We start from the raw sequence: 25,188 nt of genomic DNA on the forward strand, positions 1-25,188 counted from the left end.
GTACGGACCTGCGTGTGCTTTCTCTCGCCATATGAGCTGAGGCAGAGGGTAGGCTGGGTCAGGGTGGGAGGAGGGTGAGGCAGGCTGAGAAGCAGGGTCCCTCGGATCACCGTAGGCCCTCCCTAAGTGTCTTAAACCAGCAGTGCAGGCCGGGGGCCTTCAGATGTCCACGGAACCTTCCCCCGTGTTCTCTTCATCCAGCCCCAATCCTCTGCCACCTGCCCATCCCGCCACCTGAGGCAGAGGCTGGGGGTCCCAGTTGGGCCCAATTTTCCTGCAGACGACAGGTTCCGACCCTGCCCACCTGCATCCTTTGGCTTTCCCGCCTAACCACGCCCACTCCTACACCTCCCTGGCTAAGCCCAGGCCCCAAGACGGGCCTGGGACAGCCGCGCCTGGAGCTGGGGTGGGGGGGCCTGGCGGAGGAGCCCTGAGTGTTGGGGATGAAGGACAGCGCTGGAGGCTCCACCTTCTGCCCTTCCCTCCCTCCCCTCCCCCTCCCCCTCTCCCCCTCCTTCCTTCCCAGCCCTCGGCAGCAGCTCAGTGCTCAGTCAGTCTCAGGCTGTCCGGCCGGGGTGGTTGGTGGTGAGGTTTCAGGCTCCGTCGGGACGAGGCCGTGGCCTGAGGCTCAGGGCCCCCCAGCCCCTCCCTCCCAGCCCACCAGCGTCACCCCCCAGCCCCGAGCTGGACCGCACACCTTGGGACACGGTTTTCCACTTCCTAAGGACGAGCCCCAGACTGGAGGAGAGGTCCGAGGAGGTGAGTGAGTCCGCAGTCCGCTCCTCGGCTCCTGCCTTCCTGGGCCCGGGCCTGGGACCCCGCGGTGGGGCGTGGGTGGAGAGAGAATGACACCCGCATCTGCCCCCCTACCCCCACCAGCTCCTCTAGACTCCATGGGGGGCAGGCAGAAGGGAAGACGGAAAGGTGAGAGAAAAGGTGGGAAATTCCAGGAGCCAGGATTAGAGTAGAATAAAGAGTCCGTTTTTCTTCCTTTCCATCAACAAACCTCCACCCAAAAAGAGGTTTAAAAAAACCCAAACCCACCCACACCAAGAGACGGTTGGGACCAGGTGGTGGGAAGACGCGGAGGCGGGCGCTCAGAGGCCGAGCCGGCTGGCATGTGCGCGGGCCCCACCTCGGGGTTGTGCCGTCGGGGCTGCGCTCACCGCCGCTCCATCGCGCCCTCCTTCCCGTCCAGGTGGGCGTTGGACTCTTCGCGAGGACCCCGGCGGCAGGCCCCGGGGAGGCGGCCGAGGCGGCGGCGGCCGGGGGCGACATGGCGGAGGAGCAGGACCTATCCGAGGTGGAGCTGAGCCCCGTGGGCTCCGAGGAGCCCCGCTGCCTGTCCCCGGGGAGCGCGCCCTCGCTGGGGCCCGACAGCGGTGGCGGCGGCGGCGGCGGATCGGGCCTTCGAGCCAGCCCGGGGCCCGGCGAGCTGGGCAAGGTCAAGAAGGAGCAGCAGGACGGCGAGGCGGACGATGACAAGTTCCCCGTGTGCATCCGCGAGGCGGTCAGCCAGGTGCTGAGCGGCTACGACTGGACGCTGGTGCCCATGCCGGTGCGCGTCAACGGCGCCAGCAAGAGCAAGCCGCACGTCAAGCGGCCCATGAACGCCTTCATGGTGTGGGCGCAGGCGGCGCGCAGGAAGCTGGCCGACCAGTACCCGCACCTGCACAACGCCGAGCTCAGCAAGACGCTGGGCAAGCTCTGGAGGTGAGCGCCCCCGACTCGCCTCCGGGGAGCTCCCGCGGGCCCCCCTAGCTGTGGGTGGATTCAGGCCAGACGCGCGCTGCCCGGGCCCTTCTCGCGGGGCCAGCCACCGCTCTGATGGGACTGGAAGACCAGGTGTGGGGCTCGGGCCCGCCCTTCCCCCACAAGTACCCCCTTGAGGTTGCGCCGCCTTACAACTCCAGTGGCCTAGGCAAGGCTCCCCACCCGGGGCAGCGGGCAGGAGGGCGCCCCCTCGTGGTTGGAATTCCGTCGGTGGCAAGGCGAAGGGCCTGAGCTTCTTCCTGGGGGGGTAAAGGAGAGGGAGGGGGGAGGATCCCGAGGGGCCCACACCAAAGACCTTCACTAACATCTCCCCGCCGGCGCAGCGCACTCGAGGGTGCCACTGCCACGGGCCCCACTAGTCAGGGGGCTGCCTGAGAAACGCTTGGGACAGAACCAAAGGCCTGGCTGGCCAGGCAGGGAAACTAAGGCAGCCAGATGGAGAACTGGGGGGCAGTTCAAGGAAAATAAGGAACTCAGGAGCCTTTGAAAGAGTGAGGGATGGAGAACCGCCAAGGGCAAATCTGTCACTGCAGGATCCTGTCTTGTCCCAACTACCTTCATGGGGCCCTCCTTATCCTCCCCTCCTTCCGGGTTGGGGGAGGGGGGCTCTTGTCTTTATCCTCTAGGGTAAGGGACGCACGGAAAGAAGTATCCCCTCCCACCCTGTGCCAGAGCTGCCAGGCCTGTCCCTCTCTCCCTCCCTCCCGCGGTCCGGCGCCATCTTCTTTTCCAGGGCCCCACCCAGCGTTGAGTAACCTCCTACCCCTCCAGTCCCAGAGCTGGAGCCGAGAGCCCTGGCCAGGAGGAAACCTTGGCCCCTCTTCCTACCCAGGGTGCCTCAGAGTCATTGGTTCCCTGGGGCCAGCCCAGACCTCTGGGGGAAAACATGCCCCCCAACGAGGAAGCCGGCCACCCCTCCCTTCAGGTCGGGGGGGGGGGGCTCTGCCTGGCCCCTTAGGATATGTTGAGCAGGGTAAACACCTCCCACCTCAGGCGTCCTGGGCAGCTCAGAAAAAGAACAGGGGATCCAGGAGATGCAAGCCTGCAGAGGCCCCCTGATCGCCCCCACGAGACTGCCCAAGAGACAGGCCCAGAAAGGCAAAGGGACCTCAAAGGCCACGTCCCAGCTGGTGGCAGAGCAGGGTCAAATCCAGGTCTACTGGTCGTCCTCCACACTGTCCTTGGTGACAGTGGTGGGTCACCCCTTGGCGCTAAGGCATGGTCAGGAGGTGGGGGGACAGAGAAGGGGAGGGTTGAAGTACAGCACACCTGAGTTCCAGAAAGTCGGCACTTCTCAGAGGAGCCGGCTTTCCCTCCTGCTGCTGCCCTCCCCTGGTGGGCCCCAGCGTAATGGAGATGGGGCCTAAAAGGCCAAAGGTTTAGGGTGGTACAAGAAGCTAGAAGCCCCCCAAGAGACCAAGAGGGATTCGCATCCAGCCCCACAGCCCCATGTGTTTGCTGATGGCCTGGTGTCCCTTCACATCCCGTCTCAGCCCTCAGCGCTCTTCTCATCCCGGGCAGACAGGCCTTGGGCTTAGCCACCAGCCTGCTGTGTCGACTCAGAGGCTCCAGCTCTGCCCAAGAGCAGGGGTCAAAACTAGCTCATCCGCCCAAGGTCCATCTGCACTGGGTAGGGCACAGTCCAGGCCAATACCCTTGGTGTCATGGGACAGAGAAGAGCAAATGAGAGACAGACAACCAGGAGGGAGACAGACAGGCAGAAGGAGCAGGCCCTGGGGATAAGAAACAGACCACAGCACCAGCTTAATGACAGCATCAAGGCAAGGATGGACCCCCACTTGTCCCTCAACCCACTGCGAGGGATTTAAGACCAGACCCTCCACTGTCCCTGTCCTTGTCCCTCCAGCCCAGAACCCTGGGCTTGGGCTCCCTCCAGAGGACTAGCTCCTGGCCATCCGTGATTGGCCCCAGGGGCCAGTCTAGCATAGGGCCATCAGGAAAGCGGGCACTGCTTGCTCAGGACCCAAGCCCGGGGTAGGAGGGCGGCAGGACAATGACAAGGATCAAAGGCTATCCCCACAGGTGGGCAAGCTACCTGGATCCTGGGTGGGGGCCCCTACTGACATCCCTCCCCGGTTCATAATTCCCAGGCCACCAGGGAGGGGGATGGGCCAAACAGGCAGAACTAGAAAACAGGGCCCTAAACCCAAAAAGAGGAAGACATGAGGACAGACTGCTTAGGGTGCTGGAGGTAGGTTGGGGTCGGACACCCAGCATCCAGGTCCCGGCTCCTGAGTGGCTGTGTGAGCTCTGACAGTCACGTGCTGACGGTTGTACATTGGTTGACTTGCTGGAAAGAGTAATTAGACCCCAGAGACTGGAAAGGGGGGTCATAGGCTGGAGCCTCTCTTGACCCCCAAGTCCACAGGCCCCTTCCCTGACAGGAAGAGCAGACGGAGCAGCAGCCCATGCCCCACCTTAGGAGCCGCCCCCCCGCCGAAGTCAGGATTTCCAGTTACAGGGGGAACCAGACTACCCTCTCCTGGCCCCTATTCCAGACCCTGGAGATCTAGAGGACAGAGGCCAGGTGGAATGCAAATGAGGATTGGGTTTGCAGTTAGAGCTGTGGGTACGCAGGGGGTCTGGGGGACAATGCTGAGCAAGGCTGGCGAGGGGGTCAAGATGAACAGAGCTGAGGTTGGAGTAAGGCTGGGGACAGGGCTTGGAGGCTCGTTAGCCAGCTGGGCTGGGGTGGGGGCTGGGGGTGGGGGGACCAGAGGTCAGGATCCTGTCAAGGTTAGGGTACTGCTGGGAACTAGCGGGGAGGCGACAGTGTGTTGTGTTGGATTCTTCCCTGTCTTGTGGCCTGTGCCCCCACTCCATGCCCCCTACTGTGTTCTTGCTGATTCACACCCAGTTGCCAGCTGGACAGAGGGCACAAGCAAGGTTCTGGGTAAGAGAGGAAGGTCAGTGTCCCCAGCCATTCCAGAGCCTCTGAGCTGGGGCCCTTGGAAGTGGCTGAGTCTTCTAGTGCTTCTCTCTCTCCGCCCTCAACACACACACACACATCTGCGGCCCAGCTTCCCTGAGGCCTGGCTTGGCGGGGGCGGGGGGGGGGGGTAGCCTGCATGGCTGGGGGAGAAAGGGGGCAGCCCACTCCCTCGCCCCAGAGGAGGTGCTGATCTGGGGTTTTCATCCCATCCCTCAGCTGGAGGGATCCTTGGAGAAAGCTATATTAGATTCTGGCAGCCCGGGGGGAGGGGGTGGCCGGGCAGGCTAAGCTGCACAGGAATGCTGCCTCCGGCTAGGAGGTGCCTGGTATGACCACCCCCTCCCATCCTGGACAGGAGGGCTAGGCCTTCCACTGGCTGGGGGAAAAGGGCAGTGGAGAGAGGTCCTTTGGGCAGCAGAGTCACACCCCACAGAGTCCCTCATGTCTAGGACTCTCTGAGTCTGTTCTTTCCCCTCAGCCCCCTCCACAAGGCACTCTATTCTGCCCTCCTTGCCCTGGGGCAGTCAAGCCTTAAACATCACCCCCTCCACTGTCCTCCAGCCCTGGCCTGAGGCTGGACTTGAGTGGGCCCGGGGCACTGCCTTCAGGGCTGGTCTCAGGCTGGGGAGAGGGTCTATCTGCCTCTGTCTCAGGGTCTGGAAAGAAAGTCTAGCTTCCTCTATCCTCTGTCACCCCCTGGACAAGGAGATGTGATCTCCCCTGGGATGCTGTGACCCCACGTAGCAAAGGGGACTTACATCCTGCCCATACCACACTGGGACTCACAAAATGAGCATTCCAGAGTTGAGAGGGCCCACCCCAGGTCCTCCTGGCCCAGCCCCCCAGCAGTATGAGAACAGCACCTGTTTCTCAAGGTGCCTGCCCTCCACCCCCAGGCCTTGTGCAAAGCGCTTCACACCCGGAACCTCAGCCAGTCTGACACCCAGTGAAGTAGACACTATCCTCTATGGACAAGCAAAGAAGGCCATAGGAGCAATTTGCCCGTGGTCCCACAGCTAGCCAGTAGCAGAGACTGAGCTCTTCCCCCCACTATGCTTTACATACCTCCAGCCCCAGGGAGCTCATCCCCTAAGAAGCCAGCCAGCTCTACCTGCAGACAGATCTGATGATGAAAAAGCTTTTCTTTCCTTGAAATGAAGTTGTGTCCCTCAAAAGCCCTGTTCCTGGGGCACCTGGGTGGCTCAGTCGGTTGAGCATCTGACCCTTGGTTTTGTCTCAGGTTGTGAGCTTCTCCTGGTTCCTGGGGTCAAACCCTGCCTTGGGCTCCTCAAACAGAATCTGCTTGTCCCTCCCCATTCCCCTCCAACCCCCTTCCCTACCACCCTCCCGCCCCCCACCGTTCTTTGTGTGCTCACACTCATGCTCTCTCTCCCTCTAGGATAAATGAATAAATCTTAAAAAAAAAAAAAAAAAAAAAAGCTCTATCCATACATCTAATTCCATCTTCAGGGTCGCCAGAGCCCCTGAGAGTTTAGGGAGGATCACAGTCTTCCGAGCCTGTGACTCCTCCAGCCTCACTTCCTAGTTTGTGAATCAAAGAGCAAACCCCCCCAACTCCCCCTGCCCTGGACCCCCGCCCACCCTCTGCACTTGCCACCCCCTCCCCCCACCCCCAGGCCTCATTTGTCTGAGGGCAGAGACTCACACTGGCCGCTGGGCTGTCTCCCCCAACTGTACCGCCCCAGGCTGCTGAACGAGAGTGACAAGCGCCCCTTCATCGAGGAGGCCGAGCGGCTCCGAATGCAGCACAAGAAGGACCACCCGGACTACAAGTACCAACCCCGGAGGCGGAAGAATGGAAAGGCAGCCCAGGGGGAGTCAGAGTGTCCGGGCGGGGAGGCCGAGCAGGGCGGCGCTGCTGCCATCCAGGCCCACTACAAGAGTGCCCACCTGGACCACCGGCACCCGGGAGAGGGCTCCCCCATGTCAGACGGGAACCCCGAGCACCCCTCAGGTGAGCGCTGGGCTGATGACGAGCTGCGGGTGGGGAGAGGCTCGGGCTGGCTGCTGTGAGCCTCAGACCCACGACCGCCCTGGGCACTGGGGAGGCTAGCCGGGCTGCACAGTCGCCCCAGCTGGGGTGCAGGGTCCCAGAGGGAGCTCGCTGGGAACTCAGGCCCCTGAGGAAGTAGCTGGGCAAGACAGCGCTGGTGGATGGAAGCGGGCACAGCTACTGAGTGAAGAGTCCAGTTAAGGAGGCTGTGGAGGCCATGGAAGCCGAGCGGTGAGTTACAACAGGGAAAGCAGAGACAGGATGATTTTGGGAGATGGGACATCAGACGGAGGAGAGATCATTGCCTCCTTCCCCCTCCCAGTCTGATGGGGGAGCCAAGGCATGGGATCTTGAGCAAGTGCCATGGAGAGGCCAGACAAAGGGCGTCTCGTTGCATTTTCATTAATGAAAATACCAGCTAACATTAATTGAGCACCTACTGTGTACAGGCACCCGAATTACCTTATGTGTATTATCATTCAATTACTCTGAGCTGTGATGAGGCAGCCACGCTGCCTGGGCTCCGACTTCAGCTGTGTGGCAAATGACGCCCATGTCGCAGATGAGTAAACAGACACAGCTGAGTCTGAGCCCAGGCAGCTGGACTCCAGGGGCCCTGCTGCTACTGGTGCTGCCTTGCTTCTGTTCGTACAACGTGTAGACAGCTGTACGTGGGGTCAGGCCATATGGGAAGTCTCTGTCGGCACAGCTCTGCCCTCAGGAGACACGCCCGAGTCCTCCTTTGTGCCAGACCCGGGAGCAGACACCAGGGGCACCAAAAAGAGAAGCTCCCTGGTCTACAAGGTCCACAGTGTAGAGGGAGGAGCAGGGATGAAAACAAATGAACGAATCCAAAACAAGTGTGCATGAAGCCTGCACCTTCCAGAAGGAGGCCATGTCTGAGCTGCTTAGTATCGCCTCTGTTTTATTTTTTTTAAGATTTTTTAAAATTTATTTACTGGACAGACAGAGATCATAAGTAGGCAGAGAGGCAGGCAGAGAGAGAGAGGGAAGCAGGATCCCCACTGAGCAGAGAGCCCAATGCGGGGCTCCATCCCAGGACCCTGGGACCATGACCTGAGCCGAAGGCAGAGGCTTCAACCCACTGAGCCACCCAGGCACCCGGTATCATCTCTGTTTTACTGATAAGGAAGCAGGTTAGAGAAGATGGGATAGAGCCAGGATTCAAACCCGGATGGGCCTCTCAAACTCCAGAGCACTTGGCCAGTGCCGGACCTGGCATTGCCTCTGGCCCGATGGGGGAGACATGGGCCAGCTCCCAAGGAGCCCCCAGTCTCATAGACCATGGGCATGTTCTCTCTCCAATGGGATCCCCAGTCCAGCCATCTCTCCCACACACTTACATACCTTACCTTCAAAGATTCAGGGACACACACACACACATCAGAAGACCACATACCAAACAGGCACCTCGGAATACAACTGTGGGCCTGGGCTTCTGCTCAGCCCTCAAGACCCAGCTCAGCTTCCTTTTCCCAGAGAGACCTTTCCCAAGTCCCCACGGCGGGGTGGGTGGCTTCTTCCTCTGGTCTCCTGAGCCCTCTGCACATCCTGTCACTTCTGAGGCTGCCCTCCAGTTCTGTGTGAGTCTCTGGATCCTCCCCCAAGACTGGGAGCTTGTAAAGACAGGATCCCTTTTCTTTCCGCTTGTATGCCCTGCACCTGGCACCACACCCCCTAAGCATTTGCTGAATGAATGTGTGAATGAGAAAACCAAGGAAGAGGGGTGGAACGAGTCAGCTAAGTGCCCATCGAGGGGACAGCTAAGGGGCAGCGGGGGCAGAGAAGGAAGCTGACTTCAGCTGATATGAACAACTTCCCCAACAGGGAAGGTCTTTCAAGATGCAGCAAGTCTCTCCAGGAGGCGGGTGACAGGGAGAGTCCTGCTGTGGGTGGGGGAAGCAGATGCACCCCTCCGAATGGGGCACTTCAGAAACAGCTGGAGACCAGCCCTAGACTGTTAGAGAATTAAGCACCAACTTGGGCTGCCCAAACGCATAAAGCGTACAAGGTCACGCCAGGATCCATCCTCAGCCCCCGGAGGCATCTTTTCTGACGGTGAACCATCAGAATCCAGAAGCCTCTGACTCGCTTCCCACTTTCTTTCTGTCTCCCTTCCACCCAGGCCAGAGCCATGGCCCACCCACCCCTCCGACCACCCCAAAGACAGAGCTGCAGTCGGGCAAGGCAGATCCCAAGCGGGATGGGCGCTCCATGGGGGAGGGCGGGAAGCCTCACATCGACTTCGGCAACGTGGACATCGGTGAGATCAGCCACGAGGTAATGTCCAACATGGAGACCTTTGATGTGGCTGAGTTGGACCAGTACCTGCCACCCAACGGGCACCCGGGCCACGTGGGTAGCTACTCAGCAGCCGGCTACGGGCTGGGCAGCGCCCTGGCCGTGGCCAGTGGACACTCCGCCTGGATCTCCAAGCCACCAGGCGTGGCTCTGCCTACAGTCTCGCCACCCGGCGTGGACGCCAAAGCCCAGGTGAAGACGGAGACCGCAGGGCCCCAGGGCCCACCGCACTACACTGACCAGCCGTCCACCTCGCAGATCGCCTACACCTCCCTCAGCCTGCCCCACTACGGCTCCGCCTTCCCCTCCATCTCCCGCCCCCAGTTTGACTACTCTGACCATCAGCCCTCAGGACCCTATTACGGCCATTCAGGCCAGGCCTCTGGCCTCTATTCGGCCTTCTCCTACATGGGGCCCTCGCAGCGGCCCCTCTACACGGCCATCTCTGACCCCAGCCCCTCAGGGCCCCAGTCCCACAGCCCCACACACTGGGAGCAGCCAGTATATACGACGCTGTCCCGGCCTTAAAGGGGGGGGCCCTGTCATCGCCACCTTGCCCGGCCCCTCTGGGGAGCATGCCCCTTTCCCCAGCCCTCATGCCCTGTTCCTCACCCATCTCAGGCCTGGCGGTGGCTGGAGAGGAGGCTGCAGAGGCTGACAGCTGAGGGAAGGCTTTCTGTCTGGCCCACTGCCTTTGATGACCCCACCCCGTCCTCTCCTGGCTCCGGCCCAGGCAGAGCCCTGGGCTACCAGGCTGGGCAGAGGAGAAGGAGGTGACTGTCGCCCCTAGACTGAACGATGAGGGGCTGCACCTTCCCCCCCCCCCAGGAATGACCCTCATCCCAGGACCTGAGAAAGACCCATTCACCCTCCTCTGGGAGTCGGGGAGGCATCCAGGGTCAGATGGGAATCGGAGGCCCCGCCACGCCTGTGCCCGTGTTGGCTGTCTCGTGGAGAGTGAGGGGTCTGACATAACCCGTGCTACTTGGGCCACGTGCCTAAGAACAAAACCAGCCAGAGACCCGCGTCAGTGCCTACAGTGGGCTACGTCTGCCCCTGGGGGCTGAGGACAGCTTTGAACAGCCTGGGGCGGGGCGGGGCAGGGCTGCTCCGAGGGAGGACTCCTCATCCCTGCAGGCCCCCTCCCCTTCTGAACACAGGGAGGAATCGGCACAGAGGCCTCCGGACCCATTTCTGTGCCAGCCACCTCATTCTTCATCTCGCGGAGACAGGGCGTCCTGGTCCTACTCCACGACAGCCCCCCAGACCTTGAGGCACCTCCCGGATGAGGAGTGAGGAGGCAGGGGCTCCAGGAAAGGATTCAGAGACAATTCACAGAGCCTTCCTCCCAGGCTCCCCGCCAACTCCCTCTCCCCTCACCAGGCTCTGCAGTCCCTGCTGTCAGCCCCAACCCCTCGGGCTTCCCAGAGGGTCACAGCTGCTCAGACCCCTGCCCTTAGCTCCAGGAGGAGACACAGGACAGGGCCCGGGACCCAGCCTGCTGGGAGCAGGCTGAAGACACTAGACTCCTGACATGTACGTTCTGCCCTGGCCTTTTGCCCTTTGCCCCCCAGTGGTATCTGAATAAAGTATGTAGCTCTGTCTGCCCCTATCTTCCTGTTCTGCAGTCCACATGTAACTCATTACTGCCCCCTCTTATTTATCTCAGTAGACCCCTCTCCCCTCTCCCCTCCTCCTAGGTACTCCAGCCCCTATTAACTCTGCATTACGCATTCCACATAATAAAATTAAAGGTTCCGGTTACCTGCTTGGTGGGCCTGACCTGGCCTGTTTCTTGGTCTCTTATCCCTGCACCTGTGCTTCCTCGGATGCTTTCTGGAAGTAGCTAGGGGCAGAATGCAAAGGACGGATAATGCAGAGGTCTCCTCTCTCCCGTGAGACGGTGGGGGCCGTGCCGTGTGTTGGGACAACTAGCATCCCAGTGGGGTCAGTGGATGCCCGGACTGGAGGCCCCCGCTGGGAGCTCTCCCCCAGCCCCGCTGTGCCCATCCTGTTGGGGGGACACAGCCCCTTTTACTTGCCCAGCAGAGGGGTGGGGCCCGGAAGCATTCAAGGAACACGTATGTGAAAGAGGGGGGTCAAGCCTGAGTCCTTTGGGTCTAAAGGCCTAAAGGCCTGTCCTTTGGGATGTGTCGCTGGGCTTTCTCTCACTGCACCCTTCTCTGTGCACCCCCCAGCACACACACAGACACACACACACACACACACACCCCTCGGTCTGCTCCAGGATCTAGCCAAGTCTTCATGGCAGTTGCATGGGTCTGCGTGTGAACCCGGAACGGCAGACACGCAAACTCATCCTTCGATGCTCATTCCCTAAGAGTTCTTCCCTTGGTTGAATTCCAACCTGTGCTCAGCGGCAGAAGCTATTCCCCGTCAGGGACAAGGGAAACCTCTTTCCTGCCATCTTCCACTGATGGATGGTTCTGGGGGTTGGAGGTCTTCCTTAGGCCTGGCTCCTAACAACAGTAACAGCCCCCGTGCTCTGAGTGCTCCCTGACCAAGTGCTCTGCTGAGTGCTCTGTTATTCAGGCCTAGGACCAAGCAGGTCCGTTCGTTATCCCTATTTTCCAAATGGGCGGCTGAAACTGTGAGACGTTGATGCTAATGAGACATTGACCCTGCCCACAGCTTGCAGGCCCCAAGTCTGCTAGTCATCGGGAGTGATGCTTCTCCCGCTGCTCTAGCCCAGCGTCCCCAGCTCCCTTATCCATTTCTTCCACCTGCAGGCTCCAGCCCCTCACTGCCTCTTCGGGACCTGGGGTGGGGCAGGGAGCGCCGAGTAGCACAGTCCCCCGGGCTGGCCACACTCCCACCTGGAAGCTGTGTCACGCGGGTTCTTCTGGCAACGTCAGCCGCAGCCACTGGCTCCCATGAGGCTTAGCGGTAACTACAAAGCCCTGCTCTTACAGATATAACTGCTGCCAAGTCAGATCACCCCAAACTGTATAGAAGCTATTTTCTGGTGTTTTCTTTTGTTGTGTTGTGGCGAAAGGCAGGATTTTATACTGAGTTTTGACAGATCTCGTCTTGTTGGATTTGACTGTTTTCCCACTTATACTCAGTCCTGGAATTCTGAATCCAACTTATTGATGCTCCTTCTGAGCTTTATGTATCTGCAAACTTGAATATCCCTTTTCAAGTCACAAATAAAACAGGTTGACATGAAGAGAAGCCCGTATCCACCACCAAATGCTTCTCCGTCATCTGTTCCATTATCTACACTCTGAGGGAAGGACTGGCCAGTCAACTCTGAATCCGACTGTATTACCACGAGTACAACCTTCCCCATCATAGCTATTCGGAGAGACCGCCTGGTGACTTGTTGAAATCAAGATTCGCTCTATCTGTGGGCATTCCTCCAACCTACCAGACCAGACCAACCAGACTACTAACCTTTGAGAAACGGAAACTGGATTAATGTGGCAATATTCTTAGAAATTCTGCTAGCTCCGGGATCTCCTATTTACCTCTGTGTTCTCAAATAGGCAACAACCTATTCTACTCATCTTGTCAGGGACGGGTGAGGACTAACCTTCAGTGCTCCTAAGTTTTATAACCCAGACGTTCCCCTCTGTTGCCAAGCAGGTTGTTAGTCCATTTCCAGGTGCTCACTGCTCCTGCTCTCAGTGGAGCTGTGGACAGAGCCGGCAGGGCAGAAGGGAGGGGCTACATGGAGATGAAACCCCCACTCCAGGACCCTGCCTCTCAAGAGATGGCAATGGACTGGGAAGTCACTGGGGATATGGAAGGAGGTAAAAATGGCCCCAGAGAGGACAAATGACCTCGGAGAAGTTGGAAGACCTGGCTTGTGCTCGCCCGCTTAGACCTAAGGTTCTGGATGTGCTTGGGCCTCAGTAAGGCAGTGGCTTCCGTGCGTGGAGAGATGGGGCCAGATGTTTCTGGAAGGGACTGAAGAAGCTGTGCCCAGACCTGACCAGCGGAGCAGCAAGGGACTGACTCCATGAAACGGGAGCAGGTTGGAAAGGGGGAGACGGGAGGAAAGCCACCCCTTCCTCCATCTCCCCTACACCCTATCCCCTAAGGGTTAACCCCTACTCCCTCTCTCACTCCCTTCTTTCTTCCCCCGCCCAAACCCCATCTCCCTTTAATCACATCTGATACTGAGCGGCCCAGCAGGAACAAAGAGACCATTTAGAGAATCGGGGCCGAGAAAGTGACCCCGCACTCCGGGGCGGCCGCCTGGACGCCAGCACAAAGGCGGCATTTCAGAGCTGGAATTTCAGCACCCTACTTGATTAAAGGACTCCACAGGCTTGGAGGAGGGAGGAAGGGGGTGCTGAGTCCAGGGCTCCCTGGATTAACCCTTCTCCAGAGAGGCAGACACCCCTCCCACTCCTGGGGACACTTGTCACTCCCACTCTGTCCACGGCACACACACCCTGGAGGTCCTGCCTCTTGCAGAGGTCGGGCAAGCCCGCTGTTCCTCCTGGAAGGGGAGCTGGCAGCAGAATGGAGGTCAAGGCTGGAATATTCAGGGAGCCAACTTTCCCTCTCTGTGGGTGTCGATATACACCCTCTCCCTGTCCCCCCAGGGAGGGAGGAGGCAGCCTGATTGGTCTTACTGCAGGCTGGGTAAGGCAGGATGAAGAGAGCAGGACCCAGAACCTAGGACAGAGGAAGCGCCAGTGTCGACTTCATGTCACTCCTGGAACCCGGGAGCCCTGCTTCCCGGCCCACCGTCATCCCAGTCAAGGCCTCGGAGGAGCACGGGCCCTATACAGAAGAAAGGGACATCCTGCAGGGGTGGGGAAGGAGAGGAGATGGGTGTGGCCGACCAGAAGGCCAAGGAGGACAGTGGTCTGAGGAGTGGGGACAGAGTGGGGACAGGGGTGGGCAGGTGTTCGGTCCCTGCTCCAGCTGCTGCCTTGCCCAGCAGGGCTCTGCCTGGGGAGGGCGGGAGATCACTGCATCCCTAAGCTTCCTGCTGGGGCACTAGCTCCTGAAAGGGGATCCGAGCCCACGATAAGAGGCTCGAGGCAGGTCCTCAGGAAACAATGGGTGGCTTGATGAGACCTGCTCTGTGATACTCCTGAGAAGGGAGAAGCCCCTGCAGCCAGTCCCCACTGGAAAGGAAATTGGGGGTTTCCGTGGCAACCAGCTCCCTGGGCACAAAGACTCGTCTGTCTGCTGGGAAGGCAGCTGAGGTGTCTCCCCGCAGCAGCCTTTGCACTGGTGAACGGGGAGATGGAGGGAGGGATGCGGGGGATCCACGAGGAGTAAGGCCACACGAATGGGTGTCCCCGCCAGGCAGCGGGGCAGTAACAGGGAAGGACCAAGCGGGCATCAGAGAGCTGGAGGCAGAGCGGGCTAAAAGGCTGAACAGTTTATTATTTACATGTAGAAAGAATGTGAAAATAGGATGAGGCACAGTCAGGAAGATGACTCCAGCTCAGTCGGTGATGATGAGCTCGTCCACCCCCCAGTCTTCATAGCTCCCGTCCGGCAGGTAGCGGCGAATGATGATGGGGATCTTTCGGGCCCTGTGGCAGGGGGAAGTCACAAGTATACGAGGGTTGGTGGCCCCGGTTCTACAGCAGATGGGACAGACTGTGTGCAGAATGCCACGAAAGAGAAGTGTGGGCAGCATCCTTTTGGGACTATGAGGGCACTTTGTGGGAAAGAAATTACAATAAAAAGAAACTTCCCTCATTCTCGCATTCTCGAGTGTGGGACAGTGTGTCTGGAAAGGCTCGGCCATCTTATGAGGAAGAGAAGTGTGGAGGCATACTGGTCAAGCCAAGTGCAGCAGGAAGAGGGAGATTATGACAGACAGGAGAGGACCGTGTCTCATTAAAGCCACCCCCCTGTGCCTGCCCCCTCCCACCCCTCTTCCTAGCGGCTGACTCACGAACGAAGGATCTATAAGAACAAGAATCACACCTCCCGAGCCGGGGGGTGGGGGGGCGGGCGGGGTGTGCCGCAGAGAACCCAAGGGGTGCCTCCCAGGGCTCTGAAAGAGTGATCCACAGTCTGGGTGACTTACTTGAGCTCTTTCATAGCGATGAGCAAGGGATCTGTCTCCCCCTCCAGCTCCACCATCACGGGGGCACACATCCTGTAGGTACAGGGACACGTGTTGGGGGAGCAGGACCCAGCAGGAAGACGGGGGCTCACTTCACAAGGAGGGTCAGATCAGCGCCCCAGTCCTCCCCAAGAAAGGTCACCTTCTAGGGAGGCAGGCAAGCATGGGGGGTGGGAAGGGGTTTGGAGGCACTGCCACAGTGACTACAATAAGCAAGTGGGAACCAGGAGACAGGCTTTCAACTCTGCCTCCAGAGACACTGCGTTTCTCTCCAAATCTCAGTATCCTCACTCAAACATGGGAGACAAAGAGCCCTGACTTGCCTACAATGATACAAAAACACTGGCTGACTTAGTACTGTATGCTGTTCCCCTCTGTTTCCAGAGAGGGTCTCATTTGAGGTGAGGACTCCTATAATTCCCATTTTACTGAGGAGGAAACTAAGAACAGAGACATCAGTGACTTGCCCAAGCTCCCACAGCCAGTAAGTGGCAGAGCCAAGACTGGAACCCCACATGCCCCTACCACTATGCTGTAACACCTCCCATTAATAAGCTAAAGATCCATAAACTTGGGGTTTGCCTGGGTGGCTTAATTGTTTAAGCATCTAACTTCAGCTCAGGTAGTGATCCCAGGGTCCTAGGATAGGGCCTCATGTCAGGCTCCCTACCATCGGGGAGCCTGCTTCTCCCTCTCCCTCTGCCACTCCGCCTGCTTGTGCTCTCTCTCACACACACCCTATCAAATAAATAAATAAAATCTTTAGAAAATAAAAATTATTTAAAAATAGGGCACTTGGGTGGCTCAGTCAGTTAAGCGTCTGCCTTCAGCTCAGGTCACAATCCTAGGGTCCTGGGATCAAGGCCTGCGTCGGGCTTCCTGCTCAGCAGAGAGCCTGCTTCTCACTCTCCCTCTGCCTGCCACTCTGCCTACTTGTGCTCTCTATCTCTGTCAAATAAATAAAATCTCAAAAAAGAAAAAAAAAAAAAAAAATCAGGGGCGCCTGGGTGGCTCAGTGGGTTAAAGCCTCTGCCTTCAGCTCAGGTCATGATCCCAGGGTCCTGGGATTGAGCCCCGCATCGGGCTTTCTGCTCAGCAGGGAGTCTGCTTCCCCCTCTCTCTCTGCCTGCTATCTATCTCTATCTGTCTGTCAAATAAATAAATAAAAACTTTTAAAATAAATAAGTAAATAAATAAATGTCTATAAACTTAAGAAAGGTACTGTGAACAGGACACATGTAGGCTTTCGTCACTGGGCCACAAGACATCTTTGTCGGCTCCCTGGACGAGGGCCTTCCACAGACTCCCGAGCCTAGCCCCCTCAGCAGAGTGTTCCAGCACAAAGGAACGACCACCCAAAGGCTAGTTCTAACCCAACTCCTCAGGCCTGCCTCAGGGCCCAGCCAACTCATTTTCCTTCTCTGCCCAGACAACACCCCTCAGGATCCTGCCCTTCCAACCTCCACACTGGGCCTGTGGGCAGATGCTCTCCTCTTTCCAACACCCCACAGCCATCAGCAGAACCCAGTCTGCTCACCTCTCAAGCAGCACCTTCTCTCGCTACTTGCCTGTACTCATCCCACGTTCCCACCATACCAAACTCCCATGGGGCCCCGGACACACCCTGGGGCCTCCCTTCTGCATCCTCTTATAAGCTCTTCCTCTCCCTAGAAGCCAGGGATAGGCTCAAATTTCTCTTCTCTGGATATCCTCTGCCCCGGAAATCCCTACTCGGCGCCCTGCCGCATTTCACATAAGCTTCTCAATCTCACTGGACGGTAGTTGCTTATCTGGAGTCTTCTTCATTAGACCATAAGCACCTGGTGGCCTGGGACCACACGTCCTAACACAACACTTGGCCAGCAGCAGAGGCTCTCAAAATGAACGGGAGGAACACCAATTCTATCCTCTACGAAGCCACCATTCATGATTTCATCACAGGTTTACAGGAATGGATCCCAAACCCCATAATCATCAGAATTACTAGGAGAACATGCTAAAAATACAGGCCCTCAGGGCCTGCTCCAGACCCTCTGAATAGAAATTCTAGTAAAGAAGCCTGAGAACCTGCATTTGCAAAGCTCACCAGGTGATCTGATCATAGCATCTGAGACCCGCCAGTTTACATAACGTCATTTACTAATTTTATTATGACTTTGATCTGTTACTCCCTGAAAATTTCCCAGGGGGAGAGACCAAATGTTTAACTTTCCCTGTATCCCCTCTCAAGTGTTTAAACTTCCCACAAATTTAAAGCTTTAAAATATGTAGCAAGATGGACTTCCTGATCCGCGTACACCTTATTCCTTTCAAGATATTAATAATTCAAGTCCACTCATCCAGCCTTGTGCCTACAATGTGGGAATCACGAGTGTGCCCTTAGGTATCTTGTCCTGCACCCAGGACCCCACAAACTTGACCCCACAAACTTGCCAACAATCCTCAAGAAATGGCTGTGGTAAACATTGGCCACCAGGTGGTGCTAATGACCCAGAGAGACACTTCATCCAAAAAATTCAAAGAAATGGTCAGCACCTTCAAGGTGCAGGGTCCCACGCCTGGTACTAGGTGACAGCCCTGGCTGTGGGAGGGCCTACAGCAAGCGGGGAGCCACCAGACAGTGTCCCAGCCCTTAAAGAGAAGGAGCACAGTAGACCCAACTGAGCTGAACCAAGCTTCTCTCCCAAAGCAAAGCAAGACCCTGGACTGGTGGTGTACTGAATGTCTGCCTCCCCCAACTTTTCAGCGCCCCACACTGCCCGCCAAATGCATGCCGATCTTCTGAACTTGTCACTCAAGGCACCGGTGACATCTTTTCCAGCCTTGTGCCCCCAGCTACTTGCCATTCCCCCACCACCATCCATGCTTGCCTGCCCTTCCTTGTGCGGTCTCTGGCACCCGGGATACGGATGCCCTCAAAACCGCCCGCCTCTCCCCCCATCCTCCTGGGCTCTCCCAGGCAGCCCTGCAGTGATTCCCTTCTCTCCTTCCTCGTACCTTCTGGAAAGTACGGCACCCAGCTGCTGCGGGTTCTGGTGACTTGTGAGCCATCTCCCCCAGCAGGCGGTGAACGCCTGGAGGCCTGGGGGCCTGGGGCCATCTGCAGTCAGCTTCCCCTCCCCAACAGGTGCGAGCCCAATACTGCAGTCAGTGCGGAAAGACTGTAAGCTGGCAAAGAATCATTCTACTTGTTTGAAAAATAATTCATGTTATTCTTTCTGCTGGATCATTTTTAGCCTGGACAAGCACTGCCCACTGGAATGTTCTGCAATGATGACCCTCTATCTGCACTATCTGTTACGGAGACCCTAGCCACGTGTGGCTATTGAGCACCTGAAATGTGGCTAATTAGACTGAAAAACTGAACTTTTAATTTCACTTAATATTACTTGACTTAGGGACGCCTCAGTGGCTCAGGCAGTGAAGTGTTTGCCTTCAGCTCAGGTCATGATCCCAGGGTCCTGGGATTGAGTCCCACATCGGGCTCCTTCCTCTACAAGAAGCCTACTTCTCCCTCTGCCTGCTGCTTCCCCTGCTTGAGCTCGCACTTGCTGACAAATAAATAAAATATTAATTTTTTTTCTACTTAACTTAAATGGCCACATGTAGCTAGTCGCTACTGTAATTGATGGTACAGACCCAGAGGATCCTGACCCACAGATAATCAGAATTATCACAGTGAGTGCAGCACTAATTCCACCCAGACCAGCCAGAAGTACAACCAGGCTAGAGAGAGGTCTATTACTCTGAAGGTGAGGAACAGTGTGGGCCACCCATAAAACCCTGCTCAAAGTAGGTATGGTGATCATCTTTACCCCAGAGAACTAGAGGCGATAAAGCCCAATGCTGTTTGAAAACAAAGAAGGGAACACAGACCAGAATCTCCTCCAGCATGCGGGACTCCACAAAGCTGACTCCAGCTCTTCCTTCTAGACATTTTCCCACTATTCCCTACTTAGAGTTCCCACTCCTCCAGACACCCACCATTTCCCACACCAGCTTGTAAGATGTTTGGGGTCGGGGGTTCATTCCCTCAGCCTGCGTTCCCTAGGGAAGACATTCTACTAGAGTAACCAATAACGTGTCTGCCCTCTCTCTGTCCCCTAATTCACTCCTCCCCTTGAAGGAGGAATAACCACCCCCAAGAGGGGAGTCGGGGAGAAAAAGTTGTCACCTGTAGCCCAGCGTCGACAGTTCCTGCTTTCTCAAAGCCACCTGCCTACAAGGGAGGCTGTTTTCAGGGCCATTCACTTGGCCGGCAGGCTTGCCCCTGCAGACACAGCCCCTGGAGGCCTGCACTGCCTACGGCTGAGAGGGTGAATACACAATCATCGGAAGCTTTGATCTCCACTGGTCTACTGGCTAGTTCCTGAATCTTGTTATTCTTCACCTGGCTCCAAACTGGAAGAAAGGAAAGGTCTGGCCTGGCCTCTACATGGAGGGCCTCCCCCCTTCTTGGGGCTGGCCACAGTCCACCTCGAGTCAAGAACCACCTTAAGCCCGACAGGTGTTCCTGCAGCGCCCCTGACTAACAGGCCCACAAGGGTCTACGGCGTCCTATAGTCACACTTTTTTTCCCCTTTGTTTTGCTTCACTAATGTGACAGGCACTCAAGTTCTGTATTTTTATGTTGCTACTGTATTGTTATTTGGCTTCTCAGATGTTCATGTTCTATTTCTCCCACTGGATCACAAACTCCCTGAGGGCAGGAATCTAGTACAGTGCCCGGCACACAGAGACAACACCAGCCTCGTTTAGCAGGTGAGAGCAGGGACAGTGTTTTCAGGGGCCTGCTGGGCCACACTGATAGCTGGGACGCTTACTGTGGCCTGACCAACAGAAAAGACCGTGAAGGGGCATTCACTCACGCGATCTGGAGGGCGCGGGTGCCGAGTACACGGGCTCGCTCATACTTGGTCATATATGGTGTGGTGATTCGCTTCTGGTTGGCCTGCGGTCGCTCTCCAGATGGGAGGATCTCAACGTTCTCCTGGCCCTCCTGGGCACCGAGACAGAAAACACAGAAAGTCTCAGGGAGTATGTTCTGGGTTGAGGGGTAGGAGGCTGATGACAATGACAGCAATCGCCGCCGCCGTCACCACTTATTACGCACTCATGCGGCTACAGGTAGCGACACCTCATTTAGTCCTCACAATGACGTCACATGTGAGGGTGACAGTGACGATTTTAGAGGCTCAGAGTGGGGACTGACTTAGCCAAAGGCTCAGACCTAGTGAAAGAGAAGAACCACGACTGGGATTCAGACGGCCTGGAGATAGGGGTGGGGGGGTCCCAGAGCACTAGCTGTGCGCCAAGTCCTGGAGCACAGACAACAAATCTCTCTAAGCAGGAGGCAAGGGGCAAGCACTCCATCCTTCAGACAGGGCAACCGAATCAACAGTCGGGTGGCTAAGAAGTCAAAGTGAAGGCAGGAATGTGCACGCACTCTCACGCATTCAACAATTACTTTAACCGTCTGTCATATGCCAAACAGCATCACAATGGTGGTAAGACAGCAAGCTAAGCGTTTCTGTTCTCAAAGAAGTCAGTCAGCAGAGGAGACATGAGTAAACAAGTCAGCAGGTGCTACAAAGGGAGGCAAGTGTGCCACGAAGTTAACAAGAAGGTGGGGGACATCGAACTCGTGCTGGGGGTTCAGAAGACCGTCCAGAGAGGAGACCTGAGACTAGAAGAATGAGGAGGAGCTGCCAAGCCAAGAGGAAGAGAAGGGCATTTCTGGCAGGCCGGGCTGCATGCACAAAAGCGCAGGGGTCGGAGAGAATGTACTACTTAGGAAGTATCATTAGAGCAAAAGGTGAGCATAGCGTTTTAGGTAGAAGGATAAATTCTATAATAAATAGGGGCCCTTGGCTGGTTCAGTGAGTAGAGCATGTGACTTTTGATCTCAGGGTCAGGACTTTGAATCCTATGCTGGGTGTAGAGATTATTAAAATAAAGAGAAATTTTTAAATAACAACAACAACAAAAAATTAAGTCAACAAATATTTATTGAGTACCTGCGTATCAGATAGTGTTCTAAGTGCTTTATTTTTTTTTTTAAGATTTTATTTATTTATTTGACAGACAGAGATCACAGGTAGGCAGATAGGCAGGCAGAGAGAGAGAGGAAGGGAGGCAGACTCCCTGCTGAGCAGAGAGCCCAATGCGGGGCTCGATCCCAGGACCTTGGGATCATGACCTGAGCCGAAAGCAGAGGCTTTAACCCACTGAGCCACCCAGGCGCCCCCTAAGTGCTTTAAATAGAGGAGCAAGACAAAAAAAAATTATTTCCCCTATAGAGCTGACATTATGAGGAGTAGTAACAAAATTAACAAGTAGAGTTTGTAGTATAAAAACAGAAGAAAAAAATAAGTAAAATTAAGAACAGAAAGTGAAAAAAGGGAGTGCCAGGATGGGTGTGTGGGAGGAGGGGAAGGATACTACCACTTTAAATAGGATGGTCACGGAAGCCTCACCGAGGGGACACTTGGACAAAGGCCTGAGGGAGGTGAGCCGTACGTCATGTACATACATACAGGAAAAGCACTCCTGTAAGAGGGAAGAGGGTGATCAAAGATCCTGAGCAGGAGTCAACCTAGTATGACAGGGACAGCAAGAAGAGATGAGAAAGCAGGTGGCCAGAGCATGGAGGACCTTGTACTTCTGTTTGGCAGTTACTCTGTATGAGATGGGAAGCCCATGGATGAGGGTTCTGAATAGAGGAGAGACACAATTTGACTTAAGGTTTAAAGGTATCCCTGGACGCCTGGGTGGCAGAGTCGGTTAAGCATCTGCCTTTGGCTCAGGTCATGATCTCAGGGTCCTAGGATCGAGTCCCACATCGGGCTCCCTGCTCAGCAGGGAGCCTGCTTCTCCCTCACCCCTTGCCCCTCCTCCCTGCTTGTGCACGCGAGCGCACCCTCTCTCTCTCAAATAAATAACTCTGAAAAAAAAAAAAAAAGACTTAAAGGTATCCCTATGGATGCTCTGTTGAGACTATTCTGTAGGGGGCAAGGGCAGCAGCAGACCCTATAGGAAGACCAGCAGTAATCAATCAGGTAAGAAAGAAAACTCTGGCAGCAGGATGGCAAATCGAGCAGCGTGGAGGGAGACTGAAGGCAGGAAAACCAGTAAATCATTTCCACAACAAAGTGAGTGAAAGCAATGAAGGCAGAAGCACTAAGAACGGAGAAAGAGAACCAGGGCTGAACCAGGGTGGGAGGCAGAACCAACAGAACAGGGATCGGGAGACCAGGAGGATGGGGAGGAGGTTTCTGACTCAGTGAACAGGCAGCTCAGAATGCCATGCAGAAAGAGAAAAATCCAAAAAGGGGGGCTTTGGCTTCCAAGTCTAAAAAAATTGAGGGATCATTCCCTTTCCAGGAGCCATAAAGCAGTTCTTCCTCCACTAGTCACAGGACAGAAAGCTGTATGTCTTTCATGAAATTAGGAACCCATCCACCTAGTTATGTAAGCCAGAAACCTGGGGGTTGCCCCTGACATCTCCCACTTTCTTAGCTCTGGATCCAATCCACCAACATATCTTTCATCCATTTTGTCATCACCTACATTACGAGCACCCAAGCCTAAGCCACAGGTCTCTCACCTGGATGGACAGACACTCATGGTCTCTTTTACTCCTGCACCTCCCCAGCTCACTCGTCACTCTGAGGCCAGAATGCCCTTTCTAAAATGTACACTGGAGGGGCGCCTGGGTGGCTCAGTGGGTTAAAGCCGCTGCCTTCGGCTCAGGTCATGATCCCAGGGTCCTGGGATCGAGTCCCACATCGGGCTCTCTGCTCAGCATGGAGCCTGCTTTCTCCTCTCTCTCTCTGCCTGCCTCTCTGTCTACTTGTGATCTCTCTCTCTCTCTGTCAAATAAATAAATAATAAAATCTTTTTAAAAATATAAATAAATAAATAAATAAAATGTACACTGGATCGGGCCACTCTCTGCCTCAACACTTGTCAGGGGCTTCCAGTGCCTTTAGGCTTGAAAATCCTGCCTGATGTGGGCCCTTACCTCTCCAGCTTTATCCTGGTCATTCTCCCCCTGGCTCCTTACATAAACCCTGCCCATAGGGCACCTAGTACATAACAAACATTCAACACAGGCTTGCTGAATGAATGGCAGTATTTCACCCACAGCAAACCAACTGCCCCAAAAGCCAGAGGCTATGGCCCACCCTGTTGGACTTTTCCACCACCCAGGACTGGGACACTGCTCACTCAATCGGGCAATTATCACCAAATGGCTTATTCGGCAGCTTGGGCTGCAGAGAAAGGGAGCCCACAGCTAAATACTGACCTCCTCAGCATTCTCCAAGTCACCAAGCCCTTCATCCTCCTCCACATCATCGAAGTCGTCACCATCAAAACTGTACAAGAAGAAGAGATCAGTTAGTTGGAGCATCACACTAGAATCAAAGAAAGAAGAAATGTGTGTCTCATCCGATATGTAGTAAGGGCTCAATAAGTAACTACTTCATGAGCGAATCAAACTTCCGCTCCATTTTACTCCTTCATTTTTATCCCATCAGCCCACAAATTTTGCTAGGACTCATTCATTCTCCATCACTGTTTCCCTCTCTACTGGGTCATGAACGTGTAAACATGTAGTTATTTCCCCATCTTAAAAAACAAACAGGGGTGCCTGGATGGCTCAGTCAGTTAAGCATCTGACTCTTGGTTTCGGTTCAGGTCATGATCTCAGGGTTGTGGGATGGAACCCCATGTCCAGCTCTGCACTCAGCATGGAGTCTGCTTAAGATTGTCTCTCTCTCTGCCCTTCCCCACCTCTCTCTCTCTCTCTCTCTCTGCCCTTCCCCACCTCTCTCTCACTCTCTCTCAAATAAACAATCTTTAAAAACAAAAAATGTACTTCTCTTTTACCTCCCGCGGAGTCCTAGTTCCATGCTTCTCTTAGAAGCAAAATTCATGAGATGCCTATCTTCCCTGTCTCCAATTCCTCTCTTCTCATTCTGTCATAATCCCACTCCAGTAAGACCTTCACCTCCACAGTTCAGCAAAAGCACTCTTCTCAAGTTCGTTAATGACTGCCACACTGCTAAATCCAATCGACAATTCTTGCTCTCATTTAGCTTGATCTATCAGTTGGACCGCTAGACCACTCCCCCGCTCCCCCACCACCACCACCACTCAATACACTCTCCTCATTTGACTGCAAGGCCTCCTCTCTCTCCTGGGGTTCCCCACCTCACTGGCTGCTCCATCTCGGTCTCCTCTGATTTCCCCTCTTTTACCAGGAGCACTCAATGCCAGAATGCTCTAACACCTGGGTCACCAGCCATCTACTCATCCCTAATGACACTCTCCCCTGGTGATCTCACCAGGTTCTTAGTTCTGACTAACATACTTAGGCTGATTCCACTATTTTTTAAAGATTTTATTTATTTATTTTATTGTAAAATTTTATTATAAAATAAATTACTGTTTATTATTTATTTATTTGACAGACAGCGATCACAAGTAGAGGCAAGCTACCCGCCGAGCAGAGAGCCCGATGCGGGGCTCGATCCCAGGACCCTGAGACCATGACCCGAGCTGAAGACACAGGCTCTCACCCACTGAGCCACCCAGCCACCCGTGATTCCACTATTTTTATCTTCAGAGAAGACTCTCCTCCGACCACGCACATGCGGAAATCTTTGCGGTCCTTTTCACTACTCCTCTCTGGACCCTCCAGTCGGGCCTTTCCGTGCCCGGCCTCTCGCCGGGTCTTTACTCTGGGCTCCCCGCCCTTCCCCTCTCCAGCCCCGCGCCGCCTCAGCACCCGCAGTCTCCTCAGACACTGCCCCTAGAGCCTGGCTCCCAGCCTCCTTCGGCCTACGCTCCCGCTTCACCCGCCCCTTCCGAAGCTCCCGCACTCACTTGTCCTCGTTGTCTGACATGACGCCCGCAACGACGCGACGCGGCCCGGCGCCCGAGACCCTCGCGGAGACCCTCAAACACCTCGCCTGAGTCCCGCGCGGTGCCCCGCGTACTCTACGCCTGCGCCGTGACCCAGAGACAAGTACTTCCGGGAGGCAGGCCTGAGCC

General features: G+C 55.9%; 2 protein-coding genes across 2 annotated transcripts; one reads left to right on the forward strand and one right to left on the reverse strand.

Annotated features, from left to right (window-relative positions):
- The first annotated feature begins 558 nt into the window (after window positions 1-558).
- On the forward strand, window positions 559-10,666 carry SOX10 (SRY-box transcription factor 10). The gene is made up of 4 exons (XM_046012511.1): window positions 559-759; window positions 1,199-1,713; window positions 6,433-6,701; window positions 8,887-10,666. The coding sequence occupies exons 2-4, from the start codon at window positions 1,277-1,279 to the stop codon at window positions 9,588-9,590; spliced, it is 1,410 nt and encodes a 469-aa protein (XP_045868467.1). The 5' UTR covers window positions 559-759; window positions 1,199-1,276; the 3' UTR covers window positions 9,591-10,666.
- Window positions 10,667-14,415: 3,749 nt separating this feature from the next.
- On the reverse strand, window positions 14,416-25,146 carry POLR2F (RNA polymerase II, I and III subunit F). The gene is made up of 5 exons (XM_046012512.1): window positions 25,021-25,146; window positions 23,438-23,507; window positions 19,998-20,128; window positions 15,091-15,162; window positions 14,416-14,587 (listed from the first exon to the last, which is right to left on the reverse strand). Exons 1-5 carry the CDS (start codon window positions 25,038-25,040, stop codon window positions 14,497-14,499), a joined length of 384 nt encoding a protein of 127 aa, XP_045868468.1. The 5' UTR covers window positions 25,041-25,146; the 3' UTR covers window positions 14,416-14,496.
- Between the last annotated feature and the right edge of the window lie 42 nt (window positions 25,147-25,188).

Source organism: Meles meles, chromosome 7 (genome assembly GCF_922984935.1).
Source record: "Meles meles chromosome 7, mMelMel3.1 paternal haplotype, whole genome shotgun sequence".
NCBI lineage: Eukaryota > Metazoa > Chordata > Mammalia > Carnivora > Mustelidae > Meles > Meles meles.

Coding starts and splice junctions, on each gene's coding strand:
- SOX10 (XM_046012511.1), top strand. CDS start 1,277: ATGGCGGAGGAGCAGGACCTATCCGAGGTGGAGCTGAGCCCCGTGGGC. Junction 1,714..6,432: donor ACGCTGGGCAAGCTCTGGAG/GTGAGCGCCCCC, acceptor GTACCGCCCCAG/GCTGCTGAACGAGAGTGACA. Junction 6,702..8,886: donor GAACCCCGAGCACCCCTCAG/GTGAGCGCTGGG, acceptor CCTTCCACCCAG/GCCAGAGCCATGGCCCACCC.
- POLR2F (XM_046012512.1), bottom strand. CDS start 25,040: ATGTCAGACAACGAGGACAA. Junction 23,508..25,020: donor ATGTCAGACAACGAGGACAA/GTGAGTGCGGGA, acceptor CTTCTTGTACAG/TTTTGATGGTGACGACTTCG. Junction 20,129..23,437: donor ACTTGGAGAATGCTGAGGAG/GTCAGTATTTAG, acceptor CTCGGTGCCCAG/GAGGGCCAGGAGAACGTTGA.